General features: G+C 40.1%; 1 protein-coding gene across 1 annotated transcript; it reads right to left on the reverse strand.

Annotated features, from left to right (window-relative positions):
- Window positions 1–1,790: 1,790 nt before the first annotated feature.
- Window positions 1,791–17,109, reverse strand: LOC110069506 (uncharacterized). Its single transcript, XM_089298012.1, has 7 exons — window positions 16,824–17,109; window positions 11,124–12,107; window positions 8,296–8,381; window positions 7,033–7,249; window positions 5,701–5,895; window positions 4,272–4,341; window positions 1,791–2,996 (listed from the first exon to the last, which is right to left on the reverse strand). Exons 1-7 carry the CDS (start codon window positions 16,879–16,881, stop codon window positions 2,981–2,983), a joined length of 1,626 nt encoding a protein of 541 aa, XP_089154138.1. The 5' UTR covers window positions 16,882–17,109; the 3' UTR covers window positions 1,791–2,980.

Raw genomic sequence — 17,109 nt, forward strand, 5'->3', positions numbered from 1 at the left:
TGTTCTGGCTGAGTGCTTACACGAAAACAAGAGTCTCTGCACTGAATAGTAATGAAACTCAGGCTGTAATTAAGGGGGCCACACCACTGTATCTTACTTCATTCTGTTCAATTTTGCTAACTAAGAATTCTAAACGTCAATGGGGTCAGCAGCTGTCTTATCATTAGCAAACTGCCGACGAGATTTTAAGAATGACGATTTCAGTTCAACAAGTTTAACATTTGTAACACTTATAAATTGACCTAAACCAGAAAAAAAGTCGGGACTTGGCTTTTCAAGTTTACCCTAATCCATAATCCAATCTGTTTTGATTTCTCCAGTCGTGCCCTTCCATGTTATTTTTGATTTCTTTGTTTCGTTTGAGTTTGTCTGAAGTTGTAAGTCATTATTGCGATATCACCTATATATATGGGACAGCGATATATCCAGAAAGCAAATGAGCCAATGGTGGCCAGCAAGCCATGAAGTCTTTTCGTCTTCTTTTTTAATCTGATGATGCCGTAGCACGCACTAACTCACTCTCTTCACGATCACTACAAATTGCCTCACAAACAGATTGGCACACGGACACTTATTCTGAAATCAAAATTTGAGAAATGCCACATAATTAAAGATATAATAGTACCCCTTCGTGATCAAGTTTTATTGATCAACATCAGACTTCATGGATTTTAAAATAAAAGGCTATTATAGATATTTTGTTAGGCTGGGAACGCAGACCGGCGTATTTCTGGATTACAGCTGAAAATACGTCTGCGTTCGCAGGCCAATGCCATACATGATATGAATAGGTTTGTAAATACTCAGCGGAATTCTAGATTAGGAAATTTGAAAATTATGGTAAACCTAACATTAGTCTATCACTATTCTCGACTTCTCTTCAAGACAAAAGAGAGAAACGACTATCGCAAAATTTCGTTCCCATGGCAACTCATTCCTTTGTTGACCCCCACAACTTGTTTCCAATATGTCAGTGATAATTAAACCAGGTCAAGAACTTGACCTTACACCTTTATATGGCTGCCAGATCGTGCAGATGAGGCATATCATTGGAGAATATAAACATGGAACGGATTATGGAACACGTAAATGGTCAGAAATTCTTTTAACATCTGAAACCCAGTATGTTACTAAGTGAACAAAATTGTTACGCTCATATTGTGAAACCCACCTAGAAGAGTCTTCCTCAACATAATTTCAAACAAACATTTCTAATGCAAATTGGTTGGGATATTTTTTTGTCATATCTGATCTAAAATAGGTTGAGTTTATGACGCTATTACCTCTTGAATTTGATATATTTGTTAAACGTGAATATCTTCGGGACGATGAGATGTATTTATAGACAATAAACAGCATTTTTCTTCTCGTTTATACTGCTTGTTGGCTTAGGTAGGGCAGATGAGAATTTCGTCGTAAAAGCGCTCGGATTTTCCGAAAACTTTAACAAACAAAGAAGCCTAAGCCGTGAATTATACTGTGATAAAACACGACGGGCATTTGAGAACACGAGGTAAATGTAGAAAACACGAGCCGCAGGCGAGTGTTCTCAAATGTCCAGTAAAAAAGCAAAAACAATACAAACAATTTTCGAGGCGCGTCTTGCATGACAACCCATTACTACGTACAGCTTGATTTAGGCTATATGGAGGCTGTTGAAAGTCAATTCTTAGCGCGGCTACAGCGTTCATTTGCAGCCATCAATTATGATGCAAAACAACCTTCAAGCAGTATAGCAGGTTTATGTTAAGACACACATTTTTTTTTGAGGACGTGATTGCATTCATGTCTTCACTTGTACACACTCTTTTATTAAATGGATATCTGAGCTTTTAATGTTTTACAAAATGTTCAGTGGGTGATACATGTAGGGTAATATAATATTCTAGTACAAATTTACCTGTTTACATCGAGTACTGAAATGAGATACGTTCTCTCAGTAAGTACAGTGTGGAACAATTAATGATATTTCTTCATCCTGAAGGAAAAACTAAAATAGCGAACAGCTATGTGAAAAAGCAAAAAGAAACGTCGGATAAACAACTTAAGCCTACACCAGGTATAGGCGGAAAATTTTCCAAAAAATCTATACACTGTAACGTACCAAAAGATCTTTTATGCGATGAGTAGTATTCGACATAAGAAAATAATAAAAACAACTGATTTTCTTTATACTAGCGTAAGCTTAACCCTTTTATGCGTCAACGTTTCTTGAAATAATTTCATCGCAGGCTTGAGTGGGAAACTCTTACACTACAAAACGTGGCAGTTTCCCAGTTGTCAGCAAAAATACTGCCGGGGTTTATCACAAGATTTTGTCAGGTGTTAGTTAATCATCTTGTAAACTGACGAAATCCGTTCGCCTTCATTACTCATCACTCATGTCGACCCCATCTTGCTTCATGAATGAATTTGCAATGCATAGATTTACACATTTATGGTACTTAGATATAAAATTAACTGCTCTCAGTAATCTACATTTAAATCTCACACACTTTTGTTTACTTAGATTTAAAATTAACTGAACTAATCTACATTTTAATCTGACACATTTTTGGTTACTTAGATATAAAATTGCCTGCTCTAATTTACATTTTAATCAACTTTTAATAACAAGTTAATACTTCTAGTGTGCTAACTAGAGATAACATGCGTTATTTGCCGTGCAGAATACATGACTGTACACTCTAAAACCGTTAGTATTTTGACCTTAGTTGAAGATCAATCAACCGGCAATCCCTGATGTGCTTTGACTAAAAGACGATGTTTTAAAGATAACTTGCTAACGTTCTTCTACTGTATCACCCTTACTAATATCTCGAGTCTCCCCTTTTTGAAAGGAATCCAGAATTAAGGAGTGTTGCACGAAACCTGGTACACCTTTGGCTACTCTTTTGTAAGATGTATTCGTTCCACCTGATCAATCTTGTGTTTCAACTGTTCTTTTGCAAGGCTTTAGTTTGTTTCCATACTTGGTCCTTTAAAAGAATTTCGTTCTGTGGAGCAAATGATGAGGACAAAAATCGTTAATTGTGAAATGTTAAATTGTTAAAACGAATCAAAGTTGTGATACGCGTCGATCCTTACAAATGCCTCTAAACGCAAGGCAATTTTGCATTCAAGGAGGCAAAATAAAGAGACATAATTATTGCAATTATTCTTCGATAAACCAGACAAACATGAGTTATAAGAAGCATTTTTAGTTAAAAGACCTGGCTCTTTCTATGGTTTTTGTAGTAAAAAAAAGTAACAGACGAGAAAGATGACCTTTAAATATGTATCTTATTTCTTGCTGTCACTCTATAATTTAAGTCCATTTCGTTGCTCTATTATTTATTTCACTTGGCTTGAGTCGTCATGCAGAAATAATCATAGTCAATGGAGGGGAATGGTTATGAAACTCGACAAAACCACAATAGTTGTTTACTCCGTGCTGAGGAACTAGCCAATGGAAATGTTTTGGTTACGTAATTAGCTAACGACTACAACTTGTAATATATATGTAATTAGCTGGCAACCTGGCAATTTTAACTATTTCAGGTTATTTCAGGTTGTCAGTTACCCTAATTTAATTTAATTATTATGGTACTATGTAATTTAATTCATAAAAAGGAAGGGATAAATAAAGATGTTGTCGTTGATGTTGATGTAACTTGATGTAATTCATGCATAGTGTATGAGCGCAAAACAAAAGATTGTGCACGGAGGTGGACCTTCCAACATAAATCTTGGCATCTTTGTTTGCCCCTTTGATGTTTCCCGGGTTCTTAACCATTTCCCTTTAAAAACTGTGAAATAATGAAACTCAAGTTGTCAGATCCAAAAGATCCTTATTATTATGATGACACTAATATAAATTGCAATATTGACAGAGTGTTAATGACAGACAAAAATTACGCCATGTAGTATCCTGATTGGCTAATTTTAAAGTTTTCTCGTCGGTTGGCTCGAATTGGGGTTTTGCCAGATAACTGTTTAAAATGTGTGTAGGGGACATTTTTGAGTTCAAATAATAATACGAGTGATTGATTTATCATTTTTCTTGCAATTGCTGGTATAAAGTAAGTTACATGCATATAGTTTGGTTTTTTTGGGGGAAACTTTTTAAAATATATTTGGAGAATACGTACTGAGTATATTGATGCAATTATGGTTGTATTTGTATTTCAATACCTCCCTGGTCGACTCTGAGTTTAGCTTCAAGATATTCATAAAGAAAAAGTTTCAGTAATTAGTCTTCTTTTTAATTTTCTTTTTACTATGTTACTTACTTTGTGAACGTTGCGATCGCCAGCAGAGTAACCAAAGCATAGTTTGGTGAGTTGTGGATACCTCCGGATCCTTAATATAAAAGTAAAAATTAATTGGTTATCCCCATTTTGTCAGACAAACTATTTTCGAACAATGGTAAAGGAAACCGTACAATTGGCCGTTGAGTTGGCATGTTTCATACCTCAGACTTTGTGTTTAACCGGTAGGCCCCATCGACAACACAAAAATAAAGGTATGATAGAAAACCCTATAAAGTCATACCAGACGATTGAATATCGGTCAGACTGTAAAACGCAGACTGTAGATTAGGGTTAAAACGTAGACTGAGGGTAAAATGCAGACTGCAGACTGTAGAATTTTCAAATGAATCGTGTTACCGACCATTTCCATCATTGAGAGCTAACCGTAAACAGGCCAACCGGAGTGCTATTTAGGCTAACCGAAGTGATATTCAGTCAAAGCTGAGCGATATTCAGTCTAACCTGAGTGATATTCAGTCTAACCGGAGTGATATTCAGTCTAACCTGAGTGATATTCAGGCTAACCTGAGTGATATTCAGTCAAAGCTGAGCGATATTCAGTCTAATCTGAGTGATATTCAGTCTAACCTGAGTGATATTCAGTCTAACCGGAGTGATATTCAGTCAAAGCTGAGTGATATTCAGGCTAACCTGAGTGATATTCAGTCAAAGCTGAGCGATATTCAGTCTAACCTGAGTGATATTCAGTCTAACCTGAGTGATATTCAGTCTAACCGGAGTGACATTCATTCAAAGCTGAGTGGTATTCAAGCTAAACTGAGTGATATTTAGTCTAACCAGAGTGATATTCAGTCAAAGCTGAGCGATATTCAGTCAAAGCTGAGTGATATTCAGGCTAACCTGAGTGATATTCAGTCAAAGCTGAGCGATATTCAGTCTAACCTGAGTGATATTCAGTCTAACCTGAGTGATATTCAGTCTAACCGGAGTGACATTCAGTCAAAGCTGAGTGGTATTCAAGCTAAACTGAGTGATATTTAGTCTAACCAGAGTGATATTCAGTCAAAGCTGAGCGATATTCAGTCAAAGCTGAGTGATATTCAGTCTAACCTGAGTGATATTCAGTCTAACCTGAGTGATATTCAGTCTAACCTGAGTGACATTCAGTCTAAGCTGAGTGATATTCAGGCTAACCAGAGTGATATTCAGCCTAACCGTAGTCCAGAATTTCACTGCGATTTTAGCCTGGTCTGCAGTTTGCATTTTACCCTCAGTCTGAATTTCTCCCCGTTCTGCAGTCTGCAGTCTGCAGTCTGTAGTCTGCAGTCTGCAGTCTATGTTTTACGACTGACCGGATTGAATGATTCTAAATACTAGGAGATGTGGACCAAGACGTCACCAACAGTCAGCAGATAGCGAGGCAGACAAACAAATCTGCAAAGCTCACCTTCGTCGTCGCATGTATCGGGGCAAGTTCCTTTAGATTCTCCCGGGCAATGTCCATCCTCCTGTTTTTCGTTAGATTCAATTCCTTCACACATGTCTGTCGGAGTGCACTTCCTCTCTACAGTTAATTCTCCGCCTGCTCCACAGCAGACGGCTTGGCATTGCCCGTCTTTTGGTTTGTATTCTAAAGTGACTCCTAAAACATGACAGACCAAGATTAAAAAAAAGATAATTAGTACTTTTAGTGGATGCATTTTTGTTTTGCTTGTTTGTTTATTTTTTTGTGGTCAGTAATTCTTGGCATTACTAAGACAACTGAAAGGGCCAACAAGTAAACTAATTCAATCATAATCCTTTTAGTATCAGCATGGGCATGGGCATTAGCATTAGCATTAGCATTAGCCTTAGCAGTAGCAATAGCATTAGCATAAGCATTAGCATTAGCATCAACATTAGCCTTAGCCTTCACCTTCATCTTCACCTTCACCTTCACCTTAACCTTCACCTTCACCTTCACCTTCACCTTCACCTTCACCTTCACCTTCACCTTCACCTTAACCTTAACCTTAACCGTAACCTTAACCTTAGCAGTGGCAGTGGCAATAGCAATAGCAATATCATTAGCATTGGAAAACTACTTAAGTCACGAAAAAAAAAAAGCCCCACGAAATTGGTTTCGGGTGAATTACCGGAGATTGTTGGAAATTGCCTCAACACAACAATTAAATTTTGCCCCTATTGGCAGACCAAAAGCAAAACATTTGAGCAACACTTGTTTGTTAAGGACAATTTATCCTCCTATGCTAGAATTAACTGTCCATGTCTGGCCATGCGATATTCGTTGGCTAATTATTCCCAAGCCAGTCGCATAATTGTTGCGTATTTATGTGATTGATTTAAACATATCCAAACGTGGTTAAGGATCAACGGAATACGCGTTTCTTGTAACGACCGTTCTTGTATGAGAACGTTAAATAAATGATAAAATAAATTAACTAATTGGGGAAAGGAATATTGCAAATAGAACATTAAGCACTTAACGGCTGGCCCCAATTGGCAGACCAAAAGACCAAGGGAAACAGTGAATTCCAGGTATTGGTAGGGAAGAGCGCCCTAAACTACTCGGCCATCTGCCATCCGCCTCTTCGATTCACTCTATTTTAAGTAGTCGCGTAAATGATCTTCCTCGGAATCTTCTCTCCTCCTCAGGCCTACTTTGTACCTCTCAGTGGCTGACCGAAACAGATTCAATGGCTACCCAAGAGTAAGTGAACTTAAATCGACCAACTGCAAGAGGATCTACTGAATACGTATTTTTGTTTTCTTCACTTACCAGTAAACGTGATGGTGTAGATTGTGTTACTTTCTGTTAAATTAGTAATCTTTCCGTTCTTGAGTGCGGCCTGAAACACCCCTTTAATGGTTTTTCCTGACGGAATTCCGGTGTAAAACGACAGTTGTAAAGTGATATTTAAAGGCGACTGGCAGCTAATACTCTGTGTTATCACGGACTTGATCGGGAATCCTTCGCCTGTGTATACGGTTTTGATCTAAAAAGGAGAGAGAGAGAGAGAGAGAGAGAGAGAGAGAGAGAGAGAGAGAGAGGACAACGTATTACAGGTGAATAGCTACTGTTTTGGGTGCGCGGAGGTGAGGGGAGGGGGTGGAAGGCACATTTACGTCAATTAACCCTTTTTACAATCATAGTAATGCCCTTTCTGGAATTGGAAATCCTCATTGTTTTTCAGACTTAAGTTTCCGTACCCTATATTTGGTGAGCAAAAAACTAAGCTAGCCATTTTTCAGACACGAGGAGGTCGTAGAATCCCTGATATTCGTCAGACTGCACTTGATTTCAGAACTGAGATCTCTCATATCCTCTCTGAAAACTAAAGAACTGAGCTAGCCCAGATTTCATGCCTGAGGAATATTTCCAGTTGTTACACTTAACTACTGATTTCAGGAAAGCCCGGGGAAGGGGTACTCCCATATATAAGCAGCGGCGGATCCAGACCTTGAGCTAAGAAGGCAGGGGGGCGGGGAGGTCCCGGTTTTATTTGCTTGCCATGTCGGGTTTTCTTCCTTCTGCGATTTTTTTTTCCCAGAATAAAGGGGAGGTTGCATGGGCTCTCCGTGCTCCTCCCCTAATCCGCCACTGATAAGCTATATGAGTAGGTGCTGCTTTGAAAGGTATGGTTTAAAGGCAGGTTAGTCTCTCACAGTGTTTAGAAAGTAGACAGCTTTGGTATAGTAATTTAGTAATTAGTCTTAAGTAATTAGTGTAAAACGGGATTCTTTAATTACCCGGGGTTCCATAATAGATAGGGTAGCAACATTAAGTTGTTCATGGTCAAGTATAGGGTAAAGGCTTCAGTGACCCAGCGGTACACCCTTACACATAGATTTAAGTGAAATATAATAGTAATTAATGACAAATGTTTAATTCTGTGCTACACCCATTTCCAGACGTAATTGTGCAAAACTCGCTCTCTTTGAGACCAAAATGTTTAATTGAATGTTTAAAAACGGTAATAACGTGCGAGGATTCCATGTTGTTGTGTTGGATCTATTGAAGTACGGTTTTGCTTTTACTCACGTCGGTCTGCAAGCTGACGTTTAAGGCCATCAATCTGTCTCCACTGCAATCAATTGTAACTCTTAATATCAGAATTACTATTGAACCTGAATTAGGAAAGAAAGAAATTATAATTATACAAAAATCAAAACAACAATTTTAATTCACCCAGAAAAAGCTTTTGCCCTTGCAGGACTAATTAGGTTGTCTAATTTGCTTATTATTCAATAAAAATTTAACTCTACACTTGTATGTGGTGTCCGCTTTATCGAGAGTCAAAACCGAATAAGACTGTCATTTTGGTAGCACAAAAGTGTCCGTAATTCCGTAATAGCAAGATTTCGCAACAGGGGAAGTTATTTTCAGTCAAACCTCCATAGCTTTCGCCGAGGATCTGGATTTTGTCCCTAATGGCGAGCGTCCGTAATAGCGGAGTGTCCGCAAGGCGAGAGTTGACTGTATATGGTGATTAAGCATCCAGGAATATTAATTTTCGTGCAGTGACTTCTCGGTTAAACCTGTGTCGTTGTCCTTTACTTTGTATTTAAATTTAGTTTACTCCAATGAACATTCCTCATTCTCAAAGCAGAGGGCAATTCCAAAGAAAATCGTCAGAGTGAGATACCCCTAAACGAGCCATTGTGCACAGTAGTTTATCTTCTCTCTAAAATCCCTCATCATCTTACAGGGGAAGATTATTCGAAGAGCCTTAATTCCTGTCCCCCAAAACCTGCACTTCCCTGAATGAAACAATCGCGAAGGAGGATTAAATGTCGTCCATAATCCTCTACTTCTCTAGGAAGGATATTTGGAGAGGAAGTTTAAATCTCATCCATAATCTTCCGCTCGCCTTTAAAGTACAAAAGGGGTTGTAATATAAGTTAAACTTCCTTCCAAAGTACTTTTCTCCGAGAGGGTAGGGGTTAAGAAGCCTCGGTAAGTCTAGACTACACTGTGGGCATAAATATGAAGTCTAGTCTTCAAGCCAGGTCTTTAACCTTAACCATCTTTAAGAAAATATTACTTTGGGAGGGTTTTACTTATAGTATTAACTCTTCTGAATTTTAAAAAAAGACGGTGAGAGATTATGGTTGACTTACGCTACCCCCAAATCTCCCCCTAGGAAGGTAGAGGATTATGGGAGAAATTTATTCCTGACGCGTGATTGCTTCATTTAGGGAAGAGGAGGTTTTAAGAACAGGAATTAATGCTCTCCGAACAATTTTTCCCCGCAAGACGATGGGGAATTTTAGGCGGAAGATAAATCACTGTGCAGAAGGGATCGTGTAGGGGTATCTCACTCTGACGATTTTCTTGTGGCATTGCCCTCTGCTTTAGGAATGAGGAATGTTCATCGGATTAAACTAATTTTAAAAGCAAAGTAAGGGACAACAAAAGAGCTTCAACCGCATTCACCTCCGCTAAAAGAAAAGGCCGAGCTCTACTTTGTTTGAACACAAGATTTGATTGACTAAAATATTCAATGAAACCGTATATCACTGTTAATAAAATAAAACAAAAACATTTACACCTTATTCATTACGATTTTTGGAATCATTAACTCAGTTGAATATATCAATAAATTAACCCTGGGATGGTGGGAGGGAGGGTAATCTTACTCCCTCCAACCTCCTCTCCGGAGGAGTGGAGGATGGTGGGAGGAACAGTAATCTTGCTCTCTCCAACCTCCTCTCCGGAGGAGTGGAGGATGTTGGGAGAAAGAGTAATCTTACTCCCTCCAACCTCTTCTCCAGAGGAGTGGAGGATTGTGGGAGGAAGAGTAATCTTACTCCTTCCAACCTCTTCTCCAGAGGAGTGGAGGATCGTGGGAGAAAGAGTAATCTTACTCCTTCCAACCTCTTCTCCAGAGGAGTGGAGGATCGTGGGAGAAAGAGTAATCTTACTCCTTCCAACCTCTTCTCCAGAGGAGTGGAGGATTGTGGGAGGAAGAGTAATCTTACTCCTTCCAACCTCTTCTCCAGAGGAGTGGAGGATTGTGGGAGAAAGAGTAATCTTACTCCTTCCAACCTCTTCTCCAGAAGAGTGGAGGATTGTGGGAGGAAGAGTAATCTTACTCCTTCCAACCTCTTCTCCAGAGGAGTGGAGGATTGTGGGAGGAAGAGTAATCTTACTCCCTCTAACCTCCTCTCTGGAGGAGTGGAGGATGGTGGAGAGTAGTACAACAGTGAATTGGAAGAGATGGAAGGCTTCCTCTAGTCTTTGCGCTAAGGTTTTCTTTTTAGAAGAAATCGGTATCCTTCAAACCTTATCTGTACCTTAACCTTAACCTTAAACTTATCTGTACCCGAAACGTGGGCGCTTGCACGCTTGAAGCCGAAAGAAAACTGAGAGGGAGAGAGGGAGGTCAGCGCCTGCGCTGATGAAGCAGCTTTAAAGCTTTAGTGATCAAACTCTAAGGTTTTTCCTAAAATTTTTTTGTCATCAGTCTGTTGTCCCAATTGTTTGGTAACTTGACATTTCTGCGGTAACCATATTTCAAAAGTTTGTTTTACCGAAAATTGACGTCATTAGCTATCGACTTTAAACAAGATCTTGGATTTCATAAGGATCTTAATACAAAAAATTCTCTCTTCTTTCTGACTTTTTCGAATTCAATTTGGCGCTGTTCTAGTCAGGATTGGAAGTTAGGCACACTATGAGATTGTCTTGAGTCTCGCACCTGAATATAGGAAAAGGCTGGTTAACGAAAGTTTCCTCTGTCCATTTTAAGGGAGGGAGAGAGAGAGGCATCTTAACAGTTCTACCACAAACCGATTTGCACTTTTCCACCTTTTCCACTGAATGAGTTTGCTATAAAGAATCTTAAAACGATCGGAAACGAGCATTACCTGGCTTTTTGTTGTCAGGACCGGCACTTGAAACGGCTATCGTTGTGGTAGTTGTTGAAGAAGAAATTCCACCACTGCCTACTGTTGTTGTGACTGTTCCTCCACCTCCTCCAACGCTCATTGCTGTTGTGACATTTCCTCCTAGTACTACTGTAGAGTTTGCTCCTCCAACACCCCCTCCAGCTGCTGTTGTGAAGGTTGCTCCACCTCCAGCCCCGCCTGATGCTGTTGCGGTGGTCGCTCCACCACCACCTCCGCCAGCTGCTGTTGTAATAGTTCCAGCACCACCTCCTCCCATTGCTGTTGTGACGGTCGCTCCACCACCACCTCCGCCAGCTGCTGTTGTGACAGTTCCACCACCACCTCCTCCCATTGCTGTTGTGACGGTCGCTCCATCACCACCTCCGCCAGCTGCTGTTGTAACAGTTCCACCACCACCACCACCTCCCATCGCTGTTGTGACGGTTGCTCCACCACCTCCGCCTGCTGCTGTTGTAACAGTTCCACCGCCACCACCACCCCCCATCGCAGTTGTGACGGTTGTTCCACCTCCACCTCCGCCAGCTGCTGTTGTAACAGTTCCACCGCCACCACCACCCCCCATCGCAGTTGTGACGGTTGTTCCACCTCCACCTCCGCCAGCTGCTGTTGTAACAGTTCCACCACCACCACCACCACCACCACCTCCCATCACTGTTGTGACGGTTGCTCCACCACCTCCGCCTGCTGCTGTTGTAACAGTTCCACCGCCACCACCACCCCCCATCGCAGTTGTGACGGTTGTTCCACCTCCACCTCCGCCAGCTGCGGTTGTAACAGTTCCACCACCACCACCTCCCATTGCTGTTGTGGCGGTTGCTCCACCACCTCCGCCTGCTGCTGTTGTGTCAGTTCCTCCCAAAGTTGTAGTGGCTTCTCCAGTTGTAACTAGTGTATTACTTCCAGTTACTGAAGGAGAGCTCATTAAAGAGGTTGATGTCTCACCTAAAATTACAAGTAAATTAGTATGGCTAGTTAGACTTCTAAAAGTAACAACAAAAATTCCCCTCAAAATTCACGGCACTCAGTGACATTTACACATCTGTAATTAACCGATTCCTTCTCAACTCTGTCTATCTTTACAATTTGTTCCGTTCAGTTGATTCTGTTTCTCAAAATATCCTCAATGTCAAGTGTCTAACAAAATGTCAAGGCATCTAGCCTCATATATAAGAGACGGCATAGACGTTCCAGTTTCGTTGTTTAATGCATCTTCTCTCGGCTGTACAAACGTATAGCTGTCTTCAACTGAGAAATCGTGCGAGTGGTAACATATCCGATATAACTATTAGTTATGCAACGCTCTTTCGTGGTATACCGTGGAATATTCCACGAGTCACTTATATTTTCTCGGTACACATACGAGCCTTTAGGCGAGTGTGTATACAATCATGAATGCGACATACGCGCGGCGCGTGATTAGAAGATTGGATGCAATACCCTCGAATATACAACGGCTTTCCTGTATTCTGATTGTCTTGGTCGCGTGTACAGGACTCACCGCGTTCGGTCTGTACTCACGACCTCGGTCAAGATTCTCCCACACAGACCTCTTGCTCTATTCATAAGAGCTAAATCTTGACTGAAAAAGTGGGATGCTCTGCGAACGTGCTCGGACTTCCAACGAAAGTTCTAGATCAACGGTCTGTGAAAATGTGAAAAGAAGCTAAAACAAACGTTGATCTATAATTCATCTTGACTCTTACGCGCAACCAGTGGGTGAATACTGACAAGGAAAGAACAAGAACTTCAATTTCAACATCGCTATATTGTGGTCATGAAATTGTGAGTGATCAAGTGACTTTCCTGTTGAACTGGCAGCTTGAAATGTAAAGTTTCCCTTTTCCAGCTGTTTACCAGGTTTTTTTTTTTTTTTTTTTTTTCAATTTTCTACTCCAATATTTGTTTGTTATTCTCCATCCTCTACTGATGAATTAGAAGAGAACATGCAAGCCATTGGATAATGAAATATCCAATAAGGAAGAGTGGTACTTTGGGATAGCGCACATTTATGCCACTGATATCGGTGCAAAATATGTCGAACAATTGATTTGAGAAACTATAAGTCAACAATAAAGGTTTGAAGAGTTGCTTTATTTAGCCGTCTAGTACACAGGGTAATGCTAAATTGCACTCGAAGAACAACTGCCCTCACGTAGTGAAACCTGTCTACCAATTCTTTTTGATACAACACGTCGTGACTAAAAAAAATAATAACGACGCAAGAATATACGACTTTTCAAAGGCATGTTGACTACACTTTTAGCAGAGCTCCGGCAACCCGAAGGGCGCTAAGCGGAGCACCATAACCATAGAAACAGAACGAAATGCATGCATAGAAATAGAAAACCTTGCATCTCTTTTTCCATGGTCAACATGGCTAGCGGCGTGGATCGCGGGCGCGTGCTCCCTATGATAAAGTCTTCGCGCAACATGACGGCCACATGTCAGCTAATAGATCGACAGAGGCATGCAGCCTTGGTTTACAGCGTTCGTTTTTGATATTGGACATCCATGCTATGGTCAATTGACACCTGTCAAAACGAGGTATTCGCTGACCAGTTCACGTGACCATATCACAGGCTCAGGCTTAGAGTTCATGTTTTTTAAAGTTGACGCTCCAGCCGAGTTATTTCTGTGGAGGAAAAGGAGTTATACCTACAAAGGCAAAATGTCAGCGCGTATTAACGCCTGGCGCGTTGTTGACTCGTCAAATATATTGCGTGAAATTGTTACAAGCAAGTAAGATATACGGAAGGATGCGAGCTGAATACTTTATTGTTTAAGTGTGACTGGAAAAATAATAGTGAAACCACACGCCGAATATTTAAATGCTCACAGTCGATCAGTTGTTGAGTTTCTGGCCCATGCAAGTAAAACAACTGCTTGAAATACTTTGGCAAGAATTGAGTATGACTGTTGTTAAGGTCGCGCAGGATCTTTGCTCATCACGGCATTGATAAACTCACTAGCGACACGTGTATTCTCCTTATTCGCCTTCATTTATTTCTCGTGCACCAGTAATGAGAATCTGTTTTTAAGGAGAAGGTCACTCCAATATGCTTACTTTTTTTGTCTTCGCCTATAGCGAGTAAATATTCCGCTTTTCCACTCACCGATGTTTCAGTCTCGTTATCCTGAAGAAATTCGTCTGAAAACTCTGTGTCGATTTGTTGGTTGCAAATCCTCGAGCAGTAGCTAAAATTACCCGTTTTATCGGGTAACGAAGTCGAATTTTGCCGATGAAGAATGCTACATTATTTCTGCCGTCTCCAAAATATAGAAGACTTTCGTTCACAAAGAATTCGGCAGCCGTATGGAGCACAAACTTTTCGACGGTTAGCACATGCACGTGTTAAATGTCATGTACCGAATCGAAGTGAAATCATAAGCATAAGCATAAGAATAACCCCGGTCCCATAAGAAGCTTCTGCGCTGGTGGCGAGGGCCGCGAGATAAGCATAAGCGTTGAAGAGATTGAAAAGGTGAAAACTAGACTTTAAAGCGTTCAATCTTCCTACAATCGCAATTGTTATGAGTTGCGCTTTTACTTTTACAAGGTCCGAACAACGCAATTATTGAAAAAACATTGTTAATATTCCGTGTATTCAGTGTCTGCATCGGTCTTAACGATTTGTTATTTAAAATTGAGAATGAAGTCAAGATGTTCTAGAGAAGTTGTTTATCCCCGCTAATTTTTATTATTCGTTGCTCATCAAAATGTTTTTCGCGTATAGCACGTGAGTAGCAGCTATATATGCAAATTTTTTGCCACAAAAGAAATTATTTGCATGAAAAAACACGGCCGGCGCTTCATCGTTTCGGAACACCAATATGGTTGCCGTGACGTCATCAGAAAGCGCTCTATTAGGGATATTTCATTACCAGTGAATACAATCAGCGTCAATGAACATTCTCCGCAGCGCGTGAAAATGAGGCGTGTAAAAGATTTTGCCGTGCCCCGACAGGCGCTGTTATACCTATGGTCAATGACCAATCAGATTTGAGAATCTTGCTCTAGGTTTCTTTAATGTACTTGTTTAACGACACTTATATTTTAGATTGTTACCGTGTGAGATTAACATTCCCTCTCTGCTCGGTGATTCATAGCCGTTAGATTTCCTATTTCTCTTGATGAACGTGAGCAGTTTGCTTTGTCATGCGAAACGTTTACGCATGCTTGCTACAGAGAAACGAACTGTTCTGGAATAATTAAAAACTTAATAACGTGTCTTTGAACACGCACGGCAATAGTAGTTGCTGGAACTCTGTAAAAAGTAAAAATCAAAGATCGCCAGTTATTCATCGGCCAAATATTTGAATTTTAATGGGTTACGAAGCCATTTTAGCCATGCAACGTTGCCAATTTCAATTTTGTAACTAATAAGAAGGCAGCGGATTTTATCGACTGTCTCGCAAACAAAAATTGAATCCTTTCTGTCATGCGCATCGTTAAAACCGGTTAAACCTTGTCAGAAGCCAGTATTTTTAATTTAGTCGTTTTTGATTGTGGACTGCGGCTCAAACGATCGACCGGATACGAGCAGAGGTTCCTCTCGTCTCTTGAGGAGCAGAAAGAAAAGGGAATCTCTGTATTCGGTACGGTATTAGATTGCAAAAATTCACCTAAAAAGGCTCCTATATGATAAACTTAACAGACCTTGAGGCTATGTTGTTGTTGTTGCTTTGTTCTTGTGTGAATAAATAACGTATTGTCTCTTTTGTAAACCGAAGGAGCGCGTTCAGTTGAAAAAGGCATTTTGTTAATTTTTCCTTAGTTACCGCGTGTAAACCAAAGTAAACATTGAGTTTTCTCTAGTTGTTATGGAAACAGTCTTTCCATTTCGACAAGGGAATCTGCGACTCTTTATTTTGCAATGTTTCGTAAGCCAGCTTGACAGTGAAGATGATAAAATTTCGTCAGATCAATTAGGTATTGTTCGACATTCTTCAACAAAACACTAATATAAAAAATCAGGTCATAAAATTTTGTTTGTGATTTTTCGGAACATATTAATCGGGCACGATTTTCGTGGACCATACAAAATATCGATTTCCGATATAATTAGACTGCAGAAATACAGAGAGCACTTTCAAGGAACAGATTTATAGTCGTCGACTTTAATTTTGTCCTATCGATGATACGACCAAGAAAATCAAGTGTCTGTTTTACAAAGCTGTAACTTTGATGCGAGCAGAATGGGCAACTGCTTCGATTTTGGTTAGCGAGATTGCTTGATTAGATGTTGCACGCTTGCTCGAAATGATCCGATTGCTATATTGTATGTTTCCTGGGCCAAATAGACGACTATCGTACACCTGTATGTGGCCTGCTACGTTTTGTACAACTTACACAATGTTGATAACTGCTGTAGTAAATATTGTTTGGTATCATGGTGTGTCAGCCATTCAAGAAAGGAATGGCAAATCAAAGAAAACTAAGCCCGCATGTGTACTTGTCTCAGTACTGCAGAATGCTAAAGTTAGTCTTAAACTAGCAGAATGGTGTCATTGTTTTCACCTGCTGTCCTTTCGCTGAGCGTTTCGGTTTCGTCATGGTTTAATCTTGAGTGTTTTTTTCCCAAATTTTCACGCCCATTTTCTTACCAATGGATTTTCAAAATTAAACCATAAAAATCACTACTAAAACGTTCCACTTACCATACAAGAAAAATCCTTGTAGAATCATTAATGTCGCGATGAAATAAACTTTGGCCATTGCTGCGTGTTTGAATAAACCTTCCAACAGCTTTAGCTCGATGTACTATTAAACTTATTAAGCCAGAAAATAGATGGATAGAAAATGCTAACTTCAAAAATGAAAACTGCTTAGGATATGTCAGAAAAAAGTATATTATACGATGTTGCCGTTTCCGCTCACGAACGCACTCCGATGCGAAGAGGTGATATATACGAGTAAAGATGATTCTTCTGCCTTGCAATTTTG

Source organism: Orbicella faveolata, unplaced genomic scaffold (assembly GCF_042242905.1).
Source record: "Orbicella faveolata isolate gen_17 unplaced genomic scaffold, um_ofav_v1 contig_3, whole genome shotgun sequence".
NCBI classification, from domain to species: Eukaryota; Metazoa; Cnidaria; class Anthozoa; order Scleractinia; family Merulinidae; genus Orbicella; species Orbicella faveolata.